This window comes from Erythrolamprus reginae, chromosome 9 (genome assembly GCF_031021105.1).
Source record: "Erythrolamprus reginae isolate rEryReg1 chromosome 9, rEryReg1.hap1, whole genome shotgun sequence".
NCBI lineage: Eukaryota > Metazoa > Chordata > Lepidosauria > Squamata > Dipsadidae > Erythrolamprus > Erythrolamprus reginae.
The window spans coordinates 30,700,895-30,719,260 of NC_091958.1; the positions used below are offsets into that span (position 1 = coordinate 30,700,895).

General features: G+C 45.4%; 1 protein-coding gene across 2 annotated transcripts in view; it reads left to right on the top strand.

The window, feature by feature from the left end:
* PLLP (plasmolipin) overlaps positions 1–12,566 on the top strand; it is a 47,874-nt gene extending 35,308 nt beyond the window's left edge. The window contains exons 3-4 of one of the 2 annotated variants that reach the window (XM_070760715.1): positions 3,015–3,137; positions 10,901–12,566. In XM_070760715.1, the coding sequence (XP_070616816.1) occupies positions 3,015–3,137; positions 10,901–11,020 (243 nt within the window). In that variant the 3' untranslated portion in view covers positions 11,021–12,566. Of the gene's footprint in view, positions 1–3,014; positions 3,138–6,725; positions 7,581–10,900 lie in introns of those variants that run through there. The other variant, XM_070760716.1, reaches the window with a different exon arrangement.
* The last annotated feature ends 5,800 nt before the right edge of the window (positions 12,567–18,366 follow it).

The window sequence follows — 18,366 nt, forward strand, 5'->3', positions numbered from 1 at the left end:
TTCTATGCTGGTTTGTAAGGACTACTGTGTGTAGTAAGAACTATGTGTTCCAATGTTGGTCTGTATATGTATTGAGTAAGACTTGCATTGTATATGTATGAATGACTAGGACTGTTACTGACTACGATATTTGCCTAATGTAAATAATATTTATACATTTAACGTATGTAGTCTGGTTATTTGAAGTACTGCTCATATCTCTGGGATATTAGCTGGATATCTTCAACCTCCATGTTTTCCTCTGTGCATCCCTTGTAGCTCTTAAGAGTAGCACAGTTACTCCTTAACACCTAAAACCTATATTAACTTTTATTTGCAACCCATTGATACCATTTCCCCCAAATATCATAATAATCCAAATCTTTTTGGTCCCGCAACTCTATTGTGAGTCTATCCATTAAAGCACATTCATATTTTTTTAAAAAAATTATACTTTTTGAAGGAATTTTTGGATTTTTCCAGAATTGCACAAATATTATTCTAGCTGCGGTGGTAATATGTAATACTAGGTATTTAATGCTTTTGTTGTAGTTTTTTTTAAAAATTCCCAAGAGGAAGAGCTCTGGTGTAAATTCTATTCATATTTGAGTTATTTCCTGTAGCCATTTGTATATTTTAGTCCAATATCTTTTTCTTTCGGGGCACAATCACCACATGCAAAAGAATGCATCAAACACGTGTAAAGAGAAACATAGAAACATAGAAGATTGGTGGCAGAAAAAGACCTCCTGCTCCATCTATCTGCCCTTATACTATTTCCTGTATTTTATCTTAGGATGGATATGTTTATCCCAGGCATGTTTAAATTCAGTTACTGTGAATTTACCAACCACGTCTGCTGGAAGTTTGTTCCAAGCATCTACTACTCTTTCAGTCAAATAATATTTTCTCATGTTACTTCTAATCTTTCCCCCAACTAACCTCAGATTGTGCCCCCTTGTTCTTGTGTTCACTTTCCTATTAAAAACACTTCTCTCCTGAACCTTATCTAACCATTTAACATATTAAAATGTTTCGATCATGTCCCCACTTTCCCTTCTGTCCTCCAGACTATACAGATTGAGTTCATTAAGTCTTTCCTGATCAGTTTTATGCTTAACACCTTCCATCATTTTTGTAGCCCATCTTTGGACCCGTTCAATTAGATCAATATCTTTTCGTAGGTGAGGTCTCCAGAACTGAAAACAGTATTCCAAATGGGGTCTCACCAGCACTCTATACAGCGGGATCACAATCTCCCTACTTGTTATACCTCTAGCTATGCAGCCAAGCATTCTACTTGCTTTCCCTACCACCTGACCGCACTGTTCACCCATTTTGAGACTGCCAGAAATCACTACCCCTAAATCCTTCTCTTCTGAACTGCCAATACAATACTCAGATTGAGGATTCCTTTTCCCCAAGTGCATTATTTCACATTTTGAAACATTAAACTGCAGTTTCCATTGCTTTGACCATTTATCTAGTAAAGCTAAATCATTTGCCATATTACAGGTGCCTCCCGGAATATCAACTCTATTGCACACTTTAGAGTCATCGGCAAATAGGCAAACCTTCCCTACCAAACCTTTCCCTATGTCACTCACAAACATTAAAAAGAATAGGACCCAGAACAGACCCTTGTGGCACACCGCTTGTAACCAGGCTCTGCTCAGAATACTCGCCATTAACAATAACCCTCTGATATCTACGCTTCAGCCATCTGCAAATCCACTGAACTATCCAGGGATTAAGTCCAATCTTCACTAATTTATCTATCAGCTCTTTATGTGGAACCATATCAAAGGCTTTGCTGAAGTCCAGATAGGCAATATCCACGGCACCACCTTCATCCAACACCTTTGTGACATAGTCAAAGAAATCAATGAGATTAGTCTAACATGATTTGCCCTCAGTAAAGCCATGCTGGTTTGGGTCCAATAAGTTATTGGTTTTTAGGTGCTGATTTATCCTCTTTGAGTAGAGTCTCCATCATTTTAACTATAACTGATGTCAAGCTGACTGGCCTGTAGTTACCAGCTTCTTTTCTACTCCCCTTCTTGTGAATAGGCACAACATTGGCCATTCTCCACTCATCAGGAAATCTCCTGTTAACAGGGATTGGTTATACAAATCAGTCAAGGAGACAACAATCACATATCTGAGTTCTTTAAGAACTCAGGGATGGATGCCATCTGGACCCATTGCCTTATTTGTCTTTAATCGTTCAAGTTCTTCTAAGGCATCAGCTTCTGAGATCACTTGAGCTGAATCCATGCAGCTGGAAGCAATGTTATATCCACCCATAGTATTATATTGTAAGCTGCCTACTGAGAAAACTGACTGCTTACTTACCCCGCTCTCTGGAGGTCCTCTGGAGGCCAGAAATGGCCTATTTCCCAACTTGTGGTGGGCTCAGTAGGCTCATGTTTTACCCTCCCCAAGCTCCAAAGGCTTCCCTGGAGGGAGAGTAAAAATCCCATCCTCCCAGAGCCTCTGTGTGAGCCAAAAATCAGCTGGCCGGCACACACATACACGTTGGAGATGAGCTAGGGCAACGAGTCGCGTGTCAGCAGATATGGCTTCATAGGTTCGCCATCACTGGCCTAAACCATTTCTTCTTGAAAACCTCCAGTGATGAAGCTCCCACAACCTCCAAAGGCAACTTCTGTTCCATTGGTTGATTGCTGTAATCATAAACAGGTGTGCCCATTTAGCAAGTGGGGGAAACTACCATTCTTTTAATCAGTTTTATCAGTTTTCAACTAGGGAGGACAATTGATGTGTATGGTTTTTTTTCCTCTTTCTCTTTTATATGCATTGTATTTTTATTTTATTTTAGGTCATGTTTATCTTGGTTTTTGTATTTTTTCCTCCCGTTTTGGGTTTTTTAATGTTGCAAATAAAATATATTTAAAAAAGAAACTGGGGGCATCAAGGTTAAAACGTGGGCTGAGCCTCTGCCAAGACCCAGTCCAGAATGTTAAAAGAGATTTTCACCTCTGGATCCCATGATTGTCTCCTCTTTTCCGCAGCTTGTGGTGTTCAATGTCTCAGCCGCCGTCCTGTATGCCACAGCCTTCATAACCAGCGCTGCATCGGTGGAGCCATACTCCTGGCCCCATTCCCCGGACTACAACAAAAGGGCCTCCGCATCGGTACGTAACCATTCAGCCATGTGATTTCTTTAGGCTGAGCTGTGGGGGAGCTGCCAGCCCCATTGAGCTTTTCTTGCTCCCTTTCCAATGGGCTTGAGCCCCTGCCCCTTTCCCCAATCACAGCGAATAAGAACGGAATGGAACGGGGGTGGGGGGTCTCAGTTAACCTCATTCGGGTTCACTTTCTCCCATGCTATATGGCTGAGCCTCATGGTTGTGTGCTTGCTTTCTGCATGCACATGCACAGTGGCAAAAATCCCCCCCCCAAAAGCCCAAAACAAGATGACGACACATGCACAAGATGACGACACATGCTCAGCTTCTGCACATGCTCAGAAGAAAAAAAAGAACCCCAGGATTTTTTTAAAAAAGTTTTTTTAAAAAATGGCGGTCTCTATGGACTGAACCAGTTCATGACATCATTGTGACATCACCAGTGGTTTGCTACCAGTTTGGGTGAACTGGTCCGAATCGGAAGGAATGGAATGGAATGCAGCGCAATACAATGTAACACAATGCAATACAAAACAAGAGAGAAGTGGAGTAGAATAAAGTACAATGTAATGTAATGCAATACAGGAGTTGAGTGGAGTGGAACAAAATGGTAGAGAACGGTATAGAATAGAGAAAGATGAATGGAGTGGATTGGATTGGAATAGAGAAAGATGAATGAAATAGAGTGAAGTGGAATGGAGTGAAATGACTAGAATTAGAATTAGAATAGAATTCTTTATTGGCAAAGCATGATTGGACACACAAGGAATTTGTCTTGGTGCATAAGCTCTGAATGTACACACAAACAGCAAATGATAGGTTCATAGAGCATAAATCATAGTTACAATAATTAATTATAAAATATAAGCAAGTGATAAATCGTAATCTCTGAGAGAAGATAGTAGGAAAGATGAGAAAAGATAAAAAATAAGATGAGAAGAATGGGAAGATGAGAAGGATAATATAGCAATGGAGCCTACTACGTGGGCGAATATTTTTAGGTCCAAACCATTGCTGTGAGAATCAGATGTTCAGCAAAGTGATGGCACGGGCAGAGGGATGGGGTAGGGAGCAGGGAAGAACTATTTTTCTATCTAATTGTTTTGGCATGCAATAATCTATAGCAGGGGTCTCCAACTTGGCAACTTTAAGACTTGTGGACTTCAACTTCCAGAATTCTTCAGCCAGCAAATCTGGCTCTGAGGAACTCTGGGAGTTGAAGTCCACAAGTCTTAAAGTTGCCAAGGTTGGAGACCCCTGATCTATAGCATCATCCTGAGGGGGTGGAGTTGAAGTCCAGCGTGTGAGGGATCTGTAGATATCATCTCAGCCCTCTTTCAGGTTCATGCAATAAATAGATCCACAGTAGAAGGCATGCTAGTTACAATATTGGTTTCTCTGCCAATAACTATCCGTTGGAGTTGGTTGCTGTGCCAAACCAGACAGTTACTGAGGTACAAATGACAGGGGTAATTCTCTAGAACTGTAGGATGATATCACGTATCATGATTTCTCATATGACGATATGCAATGCGATGATTTCTCTCCCGTATTTTTTGTAATCTTCCTCTTCCTTCACTCACTGCATTCACTCATTCTTTGGAACGGAGCTGGCTTTTTAAAGCCCCGACTCTTGTAATGCCAGCCATGACCTCATCTTCATTCATAGGTGAAGCCGCAGCTGAGAGCTACATCATGCATCAGAGCTCCCTTTGCTTTCTAAGTGGCACCCGCTTGGACTCAAGTGTCAGTCGCCAGCCTGTAAAACTGGGCCTTCCTCAAGTTGGCACCATCTGTGGGTCCTGGGTTTGCACAGGTTCGGTACAACCGGTAGCTAACTTTCTGTGCAGTTGAGCGAACCAGTCAAATAGCACCAGTGAAGGGCTGCCAGCTCCTACCGCTACTGCTGTGCTCTGTGCACTGCTCTGTGTCTCTGGCACACGTGGCCGAGCAAGATTTTGCTTCTGTGCAAGTGCAAGGAGCAAAATCTTGCGAGCGGATGTGTGCACTCACAAGATTTCGGTGCATTTTTTTTGCTTTGAAATGACTGAGATCATGCACAGCTGCACATCCTCTCGTAAAATTTTGCTTCAATGTCGCTTCAATGCATGCGCACCGGTCACCCAAAGCCATGCGCGCATCACCCTTTTCCTCACTGGAACGCCTGTCCCCCCCCTCATCCAGATAGGAACCCAATACTGCTCGCCACCTATTGTAAATCCTTTTGTAAGCCTCCAACAAGATCCTTGGGGACAGAGTTGGTTTTCAGCAGATTTTGACCAGTTCTGGAGAACCGGTAGCAGAAATTTTGAGCAGTTCGGTGAAGCGGTAAATCCCCCCTCTCACTGGCCCTGCCCACACCTGCTCTCTGCCTCCCGAGTCCCAGCTGACCGGGAGGAAATGGGGATTTTGCAGGAACCTTCCCCGGAATGGGGAGGGAATGGAGATTTTACAGCAGTGGTTCTCCACCTTCCTAATGCCACGACCCTTTAGTATTGTTCCTCATGTTGTGGTCACCCCCAACCATAAAATAATAACATTATTAGGAAACTCGGGGGTGGGTTCTAACTTACCTCACTGCCAGTTCGTTTCCTCCCACGCTGTGTAGCTGCGTCTTGTGAGCATGCATGTGCTTTCCGTGTGCATCCCTGTGCCAATATTTTTTTTAAAGTACTCTACTTGCATGTGAGCAGACCCGCCTGGAGATGGATAGAGGAGCAGTGTCTCGGTTCCGAAGACCATTGGAAGTAGGTGTTTTCCGATGGTCTTAGGCGACCCCTGTGGAAGGGACATTCGACTGCCAAAGGGGCCACGACCCACAGGTGGAGAACCTCTGTTTTGCCGCCTCCTTCCCCCTGCCACGCCCACAAGCCACACAACCACAGAACTGGTCATGAAAAAAGAATGGAATCCCATCATTGCTTGGGAACCTTGGAACCGACCGGCTCTTCCGCCTCGGCCCAGGCTTGGGTGCAGCTGGGGTCTCTCAGCCACCCCTACCCAGCCGGTCAGGAGGGCACAGTACTTATTGGTGGTTGAATTATCTGAATCTCACCAGTGGCTGCCCCCTGCCACTCCAGTCAGTTGTTGGCACAACGTCTCTTACAAGGAACTGGATGGAAAGAGGCAGCTCTTGAAAACAGCTGAAATAGAAACTGATCCATTTTAGGCTTTTTAGCATGGTTACGATTGTGTAGTATTGATTGTTTTTAAGGTAATGGGTTTTAGTTACAGTTTTTAATTATTAGATTTGTATCTGTATTGTTCCATTGTTGTTGTGAGCCTCCCCGAATCTTCGGAGAGGGGCGGCATACAAGTCTAATAAATTATTATTACTATAGAAACATAAAAGATTGACGGCAGAAAAAGACCTCATGGTCCATCTAGTCTGCCCTTATACTATTTCCTGTATTATTATTATTATTATTATTATTATTATTATTATTAATATTAATAATAATAATTTATTAATTTATTTTATCTCAAATTTAAAATTTAGAATCGTTTGCCTCCTGGGACCCGTTCCTCCCTGCCAAATTTTGCTTTTATGGTGCAGTGTTTTTTTTTAATGAATTTATATTTTCTTCATAACAGATACCAGAACCCCAAAATGATTGTTATTGATGCCTTCAGTTTCTTGGCTCTTCCTGCACGACCGTATTTGCATTCCGAACTGAATAGTGAATGGTGCGATTGTTTACGTGTGAATATCCAAAAGAAACTCTGGCATTGTCTCCTTTTTTAACTGAAATATTTTCACTGTCTCTGGCTGAACCGGCTGCTGGGCAGCTCATGTGCACTCAGTGGTAAGAACCCAAGTCTCTGCTTTGCCAGGCCCAAGTGGTCCTCGACTTACGGCCACCACTGAGAGCAGAGGTAGGATTCATATAATTTACCTACCAGTTGGTTCACCCAGCTCCGAAAATGTTAGCGCATGTGTGCACGGTTTTTTGGCTCGTGCACTCGTCTTCCGTGCATGCGTGCAGCCTTATGCACTTGCGTTTTGTTTGCACGTGTGGCTTGAAAATGTGGCTAAATAGGACTGCATAGCGCTGGGGCGGCCATCCACAGGACAACACCAGATCGCCTGAATTGGTCTGAACTGGCTGAATACCAACTCTGGTTGAGAGCCCAAAATTCCTGTTGTTAAGCAAGACATATCTTAAGTGAATTGTGCCCCATTTTATGAGCGTTGGTATTGACGGCAATGAATCCAGATATGGCTTTAATAATAAATTGAATTTTCTGTGTGTACACAGCAGTGGATTACGATTTATTTCTCAGATGCTAGTTGGTTCACTGACAATCAAATACCAACACTTGAATTCTCTTCCGTAAGTATCTAGGTTAAAGTTCATTATCACAACCCCACACCCACAAGTGTATCACATGTACCAATCCGGGGAAGGGAGTGCTGGCTTCTTCACTTGTTCAATCGACCTAGGACTCTGCACAAGGCATGTGCCGTGGTACCAATCTCTCTCTTGCTCGCTTGCTCACTCCTCCCATCTCCCTATCGCTGTTACTGTGTCAGGTGGCCTGATAGGGGATTCCCCCTAAAACTGTGTGTGCGTGCAGAACACGTATCCCTCCCCCTCATGAAGGACTTGCTTAATCATCTAGCCAAGGGGAAGTATTTTACCAAGCTAGACTTAAGGGAGGCATATTACCGCATCTGAATAAAGGAAGGGGACCAGTGGAAAACCGCTTTCAACTGCCCATTAGGGAGTTTCCAATTTCGGTTGATGCCATTTGGCCTAAAAGGAGCCCCTGCTGTATTCATGCAATACATAAATGAAGTTCTACACGACCACCTCTACAACGGGGTTCTCGTGTACTTAGATGATACTCTTATCTACAACCAGAATCTCCCTGACCATGTCAAGTTGGTGAGGCAAGTTTTGAAAAAAACATTTGGCTGCTAAGCTCTATGTAAAACTTTCCAAATGTGAATTTCATCAGACCTCACTAGACTATTTGGGATACCGCATATCAAACAAAGGCATAGAGATCGACCCAGCCTATGTGAAGGCTATGCTTAATTGGCAAGCTCCCCACACATGCAAACAATTACAGAGTTTCTTAGGCTTTGCAAATTTTTACCGGCAGTTCATTCCAGCTTTTGCTAAGGTTGCCTTGCCCCTAACCAAACTACTAAAGACCAGGTCAGTCCCTACTAAGCCCAGACTGTCTCAGTCAATCAGGTGGATGATGGAATGCCAAAAGGCTTTTGAAAGGCTCAAAAGACTTTTTGCAAAGGAGCCAATCCTGCAACATCCTGACCCTGAACGGAAGTTTGAGATCTAGTCAGATGCCAGTGACGTGGCAATAGCTACAGTGTTGTTACAAGACAATGGAAAAGGACAGTTACTGCCTTGTGCATACCTTTCCAAGAAGCTAACCCCACTGAGAGGAGGTGGGCCATTTGGGAGAAGGAAGCATATGATGTATGTGAAGCGCTGGGGACATGGAGGCAATTTCTAGAAGGCAGAGCTACTCCTTTCAAAGTATGGACTGACCACAAAAACCTCAAAGCGTTAAAGACCCCTCGGAGGCTCTCTCCTAAGCAAGTACGATGGGCCCAATACTTCAGACGTTTCAGTTTTACGCTGAAACATATCCCAGCCAGGAAGAATTACATTGCTGACGCTCTGTCATGAAAACCACAGTACAACAGCAAGAGAGAGGAAGAAGTACATCCAATCATTTCATGTCTCTCTCTGCATCCTGAAAGTGGGGAAAAAGCGGCGCCTGTTCTCACCCGAGACCAACCTAGGAGACAGTCTCCACCAGGAAAAGAGGAGTGGGAGAAAAAATTGAAGTCACATTTGCCCACTGACCCGTGGTTGAACAACCGCAAAGAAATCCTAACACTGAGGGAAGGGTTGGCTTGGAAGGGAACCAAACTGTATGTGCCTGCCAGCCTGCGATTAGATATTCTCCAACGGAGTCATGACTCCAGACTAGGGGGCCATTTCGGATTCCTGAAAACATTGCACCTGGCGCGGAGACAGTTCTGGTGGCCCAGAATGAGAGCAGAAGTCGAAGATTATGTGAAAAGTTGTGCCAACTGTGCCACCAGAAAGCATAGGCCTGGAAGACCCCCTGGATTACTGCAGCAAGTAGCCAGCCCTACTAGGCCCTGGGAAGAAATAGTGATGGACTTCATAGTGGAACTCCCTGAGAGCAAGGGATACACTGTTATATGGACTGTCATTGATTTATTCTCCAAACTAGCCCATTTCATTGCTTGTTTGGGGCTACCTCCTGCCAGACACTTGGCTAAGTATTTCCTAAAACACACTTGCAGGTTGCATGGAGTCCCCCGCAGGATCATATCAGATTGGGTGGTCCAATTCACTGCCAGATTCTGGAATTTGTTCACACCTTGGTTCCAGCCAAGGACTTAGTTCTGCGTTCCACCCTTCCACAAATGGAGCAGCAGAGAGAGCTAACACCCTAGTGGAACAATACCTTAGATGTTATGTGAGTTACCAGCAGAATGATTGGGCTGAATTCCTGCCTTTTGCAGAAGTAGCTTACAACAATTCTGTACACAGCACCCCGGGACTAACTCCTTTCCAGGTTACCAGTAGTCGAGATTTCGTTCCCATGCCGGAACTACCTACAGAACCTCCCTCGTCAATCATGTTGCAGAGTGGATGGAGAAACTGAAGAGAGGGTGGGAGGACACCAAGAAGGCGCTGGTGTTGACAGCGCAAGCCTATAAGAAGCAAGCAGATAAACACTGATCTCCCAACCCTCTTTTAGAGTGGGAGATAAGATTTTCCTATCTATCACATACATTGGGTTGAGGCTGCCTAGCAAAAAGCTAGGTCCAAAATTCCAGGGCCCTTTCCCAATTGTGAAAGTAATCAACTTGATCACGGTGCAGTTTGCATTGCCTAGAATCCTAGGGAGGATCCACCCTGTATTTCATTGGAGCCTAGATACTTACGGAAGAGAATTCCAGTGTTGGTATTGATGGCAATGAATCCAGATATGGCTTTGATAATAAATCAAACTTTCTGTGTGTACACAGCAGTGGATTGTGATTTATTTCTCAGATGCTAGTTGGTTCACTGACAGAGCGTTGGTCCCAGTACACTACCTTGGGGAACACCGCTTTTAACAGGGGGCAAGGGTGGATATGGTGCTTCCTATTTTAACCACTTGTCGGTTTGACAGGAATACTGTAATCCAGCTGTGGAAGGATCCTGAGATGCCAGGGGATTTGAGTTTTAGAAGTAGTTTGTCGGTGACCACTGAATCAAAGGCTTTGCAGGTCGATATAAATTACATCTATGGATTTTCCTTCATCTAGATGAGTTGTCCACGTTTTTGCAGTGGAGGAGCTGCAGGTTGTAGGATAGTTTTTTTCTGAATCCAAATTGTTTGTTAGTTTATTAGTTTCTAGGTGGAGAGTACAGTAATTGATTTGTTTATAATTGATGCCATGACTTTGCATGGGATGCAGCATAGCGCTCTGCTGTTATTTCTACTCTATTCTTATTCTATTCTTAATTCTATTTCTTATTCTATTTCTTATAATTACTCTATTTCTTATTCCTATTCTTTATTCCAATTCTATTTTTATTCTATTCACAAAAAAGTCCACTTGCCTCTGGGGAAAAAATAGCATCCTTGGGACAGCCATAGCCTGAAAGACTTGAGCATCATCACAAATCCTTCACTTCCAGAGTGATCGGCAGCTCCCTATGACTTCTGATGGCGACACAGCTTTCATTCACCTCTTTGTCTCTCCTCAGTTCTTTGCCTGTCTGGTGATGATCAGCTATGGGATCAGTTCCTGCTTCAGCATCCGAGCCTGGAGAGGTTATGGAAGCAACGCAGCCACCAGCCAAGCGAACATCTCCAATCATGCTTAAAGAACTCGGCCTCCTTTGAAATCCACCACTGGGGGGTGGGGCATTGCAGCTTCCATCTCTTCTCTTCCACGTGAACGTGGCCTGGAAGCTTCAGTGGGGCTGTTCCGATCACAGGGCTCACCTCCCTCCCCTGTGCTCTTCACCGGCATCCTTGACAGGATGGCTAAGACCCGGATGAGATAGGTAGCCTCATGCTTATTTCCATGATTCCTGGTTTGTTCCTAACCCCAGAGCTAAACCTTTTGACGTGCCTTAAATGCTACTTTCAGTGATTAACATTTATATGTATTTATATGTACGGGGGCAGGTATATACATATGTATGTATATGGCGTGTCTTGTGTGTTATGTATGTGTATACATTGGATGGCACGCAAGAAGACTTCATTTTTAAAGTGTGCCATTGTGCCCACACTTTTAAAAAAATGACAATAATGGTTGTCAACCTTATCCCCCTTGGCTAAGATGATGTTAGCTAAGCATTACAACTGAACATGACAGTGTTAGCTGAGCATAAGTGGAGTGCAAGGGCACAAAAGAGCCTATAATGTCTCTTGGCTAAACCAGTTTGGGTTTACTAATTACTGATTACTAATATTGATTGGGATCCTGGCAGAGAACAGCCCTGGGTGGAAATTATGCAGTCACGTTTAAATGCAGTCACATTCCTCAGGCCTGTTATTGGCCTCTTCAGGGATACACAGCAATAGCATTAAGACTTATATACCGCTTCACAGTGCTTTACAGCCCTCTCCAAGCAGTTTACAAAGTCAGCATATTGCCCCCAACAATCTGGGTCCTCCTTTGACCGACCTCAGAAGGTTGAGTCAACCCTGAGCCTACTGAGATTTGATCTGCCAAACTGCTAGTGACCAGCAGAAGTAGCTTCCAGCACTGCACTCTAACCACTGTACCACCAAGGCTCCCACATGTGAGGGTGGCTGCCTTAACTTAAGGTAATTTGGCTGTTCTCACAGTAATGCAGCGATATCCAACCTTGGCAACGTTAAGACTTGTGGACTTCAACTCCCAGAATTCCTCAGCCAGCTGGCTAGGGGATTTTGGAAGTGAAAAAGTACACACATCTTAACATGGCCACAGTTGGGACGTCCATGCGCCAGTTTCTAGGAATTAAAATCTACAAGTCTTTTGCAGACATTGCAGAGTTGGACATTCCTGCATTAGAGTTCCTAGGAATTGAAATCCACAGCTCTTCAGCCCTTGCACTAGAGGCTTCTGGGAGCTGAAGTCCACGGGCCTTCAGGTTAGCCAGGGCTGGGTACTCCCCTGCTGTAATGTTTGCAGAGGAGTGCAGTAAAGATCTGCAAAGCACTCCAGAGCTTGCATATGTCTCCAGGGGGTGGCCAAGCATTCCTCACCGGAACTAGGCAAACTGAAACCCGTAGGCTCGCTGCCTGCAACTAGCGCCTGTAAATAATGTTTAATTATTAATTCTGTTTTGTTTTGTAGTACAGTAGAAGACATGTCTCTGGTGTTTTTTTATTTTTAAAAAACCCCCACCTGTTTTAAATACATTTTTAAAAGACCTTCTGTGTTATTTTCATTTGTAAAAAAGAGGGTTCTTCAGGACGTAATTTGCTTGGAAAAGATGCATCCGGACCCTGTGGGGAAAAGTCTCTTCCTTGGATTGTAAAGATTTAAGATAGCGTTAGGTATGATCTTCGGCTAGCGATGTCCAACCTTGGCCAACTTTTAAGACTTGCAGACTTCAACTCCCAGAATTCCCAAGTGTTGGCTAGGGAATTCTGGGAGTTGGAAGCCCATTAATCTTAAAAGTCAGCAAGGTTGGACACCCTGGATCTAGGCTTCTAGGTATAAAATATACCATGCCAATCTAGCAATAATGACGTAGTACAGTGTTTCTCAAATAGTGGGTTGGGTCCCCTTGGGAGGATGCATAGAGCGATGCCAGGTGTGTGTGCGTGACTCTGGGGAACATGCTTTTTTTGCTGCAGGGAGTAGGGGTTTTTTTTTGCACCAAACAATATCACACAGCACAGAGTGAGAGATATGAAGTGCATATAACAAACCCTTAAGAGACACCGTGGTAAAATAGTTAACAGGGATGAAAAGAGAGGAGGGGAGAGACAAACATAAATCTCCTGAAAGCTAAGACGAGGATATATGACAAAGCACATGTAGCGTTTGGCTTCACTGTGACTATGGTGGGAGACGAGGAAAGACTGGGATGTTTACTGTATGTAAAAATGTTGGCAGTGGAAGCCAAATTAACTGGCTGCTGTGGCCTAAAGGTAGAGGTCTTGCCTCACAATCAGGAGGTTGTGAGTGCGATCCTAGGTAGATGGAGATATAGGGTCTCCTGCTTGGGCAGGGGGTTGGATTAGATAACCTGCAATGTCCCTTCCAACTCTGTTAATCTATTAACAAATAAATTAAGGCGTTTCTTAAACACATTACACCCCAATCACGCTGATAAGCCGCTTGAGTTTTTTCAGCGAAAATGTGCTGAATATTGCAAACAGTCGTCCCAGCAGAGTTGGGGGGGGGGGGCGCAAAATGTTTATTTCTTCCTAGGGATAGCACAATAGAAAATAATTGAGAAACACTGACTTAGTATGGAATGAGAGCACTGTTGCAATGTCCGGTAAGATCAAATAAAGAGGCCGCCGCCTCATTCAATCCGCAGCCTAATAGCTGATCTTGACTACTGAGCTAGGAGCGATCCATTTCTCTTTTACAAGCTGAAACAAGGACTTTCCTCTCTAACTATCAGATGTAAACTCTAAAAAACTCGAGCGATCTCCTGAGCATCCACAGAGTTCGGATGGAGTTGAAGAACTAGGGACTGTTGATAGGGAGGCAGTCCTCCGAAATTCAATTCAGTCATAGAGCTAGAGGACTAGAGCTACCCATCCTGGACTCTCCTGGCGATGCCATGGGTAATTTCAGAAGGCAGACTAGAGGCTTAGCAACTAAGAGTTAATGAGTCTCAAACATACCAGGAGATTTAACTACTAAATGTTATTTATTGCAGCTTGTCATTCTTTCCTGAAGAATCTTGTAGCTGGGTGCCAAATAGTTATTTTCCTTCTGGGCACTGCTGGGCCAGGAGCGAGGCCCTTTGGGTGGCTGGAGGATACATTTAAAATCCTCGTTCAGAGTCTCCGGAGAGGAGCAGCATACAAATCTAATAAATAAATAAAATCACACAGAAAGCTGAATTATGAGCCTGCTCCCCAGCTCCCACAACTCTTTCCTTCATTAGTTCCACTTCAAGTCCGAGGGGAATATCAGCAGCCACCTCCACCATCTGCTGTGAAAACAGAACAAACAAGCTGCAAAGGAGAATAGGGGTTTGAAGCTCCATTTGAAAGCCTGCTTCCCTCTCCCATCAGCAGGGTTGAACTTTTCATATCAGAGGCCTTCAAACTTGGCAATTTTAAGATTTGTGGACTTCTTCTGGGAGTTGAAGTCCACAAGGTCTTAAAGTTGCCAAGTTTGGGGACCCCTGCCCTATACCACTTCAGACAAATGGCTGTCCAGGCTCTTCTTAAAACCTCCTGTGATGGAGCACCACAACTTCTGAAGTGAATTTGTTCCACTGGTTAATTGTTAATTGTTCTGATAGGTTTCTCCATAATTCTAGGTTGCTTCTCTCCTTGATTTTTTTCGGAGTATAAGGCACACCATTTGCCACCCTAAAAGAGGCTGAAAATTTGGATGTATCCTATACTCCGAATGTAGCCTTTCCAAAGCTTTTTTTCCCAACCCTAACAAGCTGCTATCTTCTCAGCTTGCAGGCTTTTTTATTGTTACTCTCTCCAAAGAAGGTTTTTTCCAGCCCTAAGTCTTTGTGGGCTTTTTTTCATTGCTACTTGCTTTGAATAAGATTTTAAGCCCTAACCAGGGGATAAAATATTGTGCTGAAGCTGACCAGACTAAGGACGTTAGTCAGATGATAGGCAGATTTTTTCCACTATTTTCCTCCCCCAAAACTAAGGTGCATCTTATACTCCAGTGTGTCTTATACTCCAAAAAGTGTGGTAGAGCGATTTCAGAGTCAACGCAGAGCAGAATGAAAATAGAGACCCACACTTACATGCTTAATTGGTTAAGATCAGGAATTTGGGGAAGGGGGATACTATTGAGAAGAGTGTATCAAATGGCAAGAGCCATTAAATAAATGACTTTAAAAACTTTTTTCCCCCCCTCCCAAAAACCCTCCATCTTTTTATAACTGCATACAGAGGATCACCTTTAACATGTCAGAATAATGTATTTGCCACATTCTATAGGATATCTTTTTACCAAGCATAGTGGTTTTATGATCAACACGAAGCAAGCAAAATACAAGACACACCACCCTGGGTGCTGCCGCCACGAGACTCTGAAAGGTGGAGCTTTCTTAGATGCTTATCTCCATAACATGGACTTAGGGGTCCAGGTGGGCTTATTTCTCACGTACCTGCCTCCCAGCTGCGTATCAAAAGCCCTGCCTGTGCTACTCGAGGAGGTAGCCGGGTTGGCGGTGGAGTTCCCTGGACTCATTGTCCTGGGGGACTTCAACCTGCCGTCACTCGGCGAAACCTCTGGGTTGGCACAGGAGTTCATGGCCACCATGACAGCCATGGACCTGACTCAAGTAGTACAGGGTCCGACTCACGAGGGAGGGCACGCACCTGACATGGTATTCCTTTCCGAGCAATTGAGTAATGGTCTGAGACTAAAGGGGCTTAGAAGCATTGCCTTTGTCATGGTCAGACCATTTCCTACTACAGCTTAACTTCCTGGCTCCAATCCTTCCCCGCAGGGAGGCGGAACCAATGAAGATGTTCCGCCCCAGACGCCTGATGGACCCAGAGGGCTTTCAGACGGCGCTTGGGGTTATTCCAGAGGCACTCATCCACAGTTCGGCGGAGTCTATTGCGGAGGCCTGGAATACGGCTGCTGCGGAGGCTCTTGACCGGATTGCGCCTTTGCGACCTCTCCGTGGCGCTAGACCCCGTAGAGCTCCATGGTTCAACAAGGAGCTCCGGGAGTTGAAACGCCAAAAGAGACGTCTAGAGAAGCGATGGAGGAAGAGTAGGTCTGAATCTGATCGAACACTTGTAAGAGCTTTTATTAAGACTTACAAAGTGGCGCTCAAGGCGGCAAGATGCGCGTACCATGCCGCCTTGATTGCATCAGCGGAATCCCGCCCGGCCGCTCTGTTTAGGGTGACCCGCTCCCTTCTTAACCAGGGGGGAGTTGGGGAGCCCTTGCAGAGTAGTGCCGAGGAGTTTAACACGTTTTTCGCTGATAAAGTCGCTCAGATCCGGGCCGACCTTGACTCCAATTGTAAAACAGAGTCGACTGACAATGAGTCAGTCGAGGTGACTGGGGCACGTACTTGTCCACCTGTCTGGGAAGAGTTTGATCTGGTGACACCTGATGAAGTGGACAAGGCCATTGGAGCTGTGAGTTCCGCCACCTGTCTACTGGATCCGTGTCCCTCCTGGTTGGTCTCGGCCAGCAGGGAGGTGACATGGAGCTGGGCCCAAGAGATTACCAACGCTTCCTTGGGGAGGGGAGTTTTTCCATCACTCTATAAAGAAGCGCTCGTGCGCCCCCTCCCCAAGAAGCCCTCCCTGGACCCAGCCGTACTTAACAACTATCGTCCAGTCTCCAACCTTCCCTTTATGGGGAAGGTTGTCGAGAAGGTGGTGGCACTCCAGCTCCAACGGTCCTTGGAAGAAGCTGATTATCTAGGTCCCCAGCAGTTGGGTTTCAGGCCCGGTTACAGCACGGAAACCGCTTTGGTCGCGTTGATGGATGATCTCTGGCGGGCCCAGGACAGGGGTTTATCCTCTGTCCTGGTGCTCCTCGATCTCTCAGCGGCTTTCTATACCATCGACCATGGTATCCTTCTGCACCGGTTGGAGGGGCTGGGGGTGGGAGGCAATGTTCTTCAGTGGTTCTCCTCCTACCTCTCTGGCCGGTCGCAGTCGGTGTTAGTGGGGGGTCAGAGGTCGGCTCCGAGGTCTCTCCCTTGTGGGGTGCCTCAGGGGTCGGTCCTCTCCCCCTTGCTATTTAACATCTACATGAAACCGCTGGGTGAGATCATCCAAGGACATGGGGTGAGGTATCATCAATATGCCGATGATACCCAGCTTTACATCTCCACCCCATGTCCAGTCAACGAAGCGGTGGAAGTGATGTGCCGGTGCCTGGAGGCTGTTGGGACCTGGATGGGTGTCAACAGACTCAAGCTCAACCCGGATAAGACGGAGTGGCTGTGGGTTTTGCCTCCCAAGGACAATTCCATCTGTCCGTCCATTACCCTGGGGGGGGGGGAATTATTGACCCCCTCAGAGAGGGTCCGCAACTTGGGCGTCCTCCTCGATCCACAGCTCACATTAGAAAACCACCTCTCAGCTGTGGCGAGGGGGGCGTTTGCCCAGGTTCGCCTGGTGCACCAGTTGCGGCCCTATCTGGACCGGGATTCATTGCTCACAGTCACTCACGCCCTCATCACCTCGATATTCGACTACTGTAATGCTCTCTATATGGGGCTACCTTTGAAAAGTGTTCGGAAACTTCAGATCGTGCAGAATGCAGCTGCGAGAGCAGTCATGGGCTTACCTAGGTATGCCCATGTTTCACCATCACTCCGCAGTCTGCATTGGCTGCCGATCAATTTCCGGTCACAATTCAAAGTGTTGGTTATGACCTTTAAAGCCCTTCATGGCATCGGACCAGAATATCTCCGAGACCGCCTTCTGCCGCACGAATCCCAGCGACCGATTAGGTCCCAGAGTGGGCCTTCTCCGGGTCCCGTCAACTAAACAATGTCGGTTGGCGGGCCCCAGGGGAAGAGCCTTCTCTGTGGCAGCCACAGCTCTCTGGAACCAACTCCCCCCAGAGATTAGAACTGCCCCTACTCTCCCTGCTTTCCGTAAAGTTCTTAAAACCCACCTTTGTCGTCAGGCATGGGGGAACTGAAACACCTCCCCGGGCCACGTACAATTTATGTATGGTATGTTTGTGTGTGTGCTTGTTAATATGCTTGTTAATATGTGTTTGTGTGTGCGCTTGTTAAACTATTTTAAATACTTAAATTTATTGAATCTATTTGGATTTGTACGATTGTTTATATTTTTGTTGTGAGCCGCCCCGAGTTCGCGGAGAGGGGCGGCATACAAATCTAAATAATAAATAAATAAATAAATAATAAAACATTTTCTATGTAATGCTCCAAGGACTTCCCAAGCCTAACACCCCATATGTAGTGCTGTGAATCTGGCACCTTTAACTCAGCCCTTCTGACCTGGTGCCCCTGGCTGTGTTGACTTCTAATTCCTCCTAATCCGAGCCCATCTGTTATCC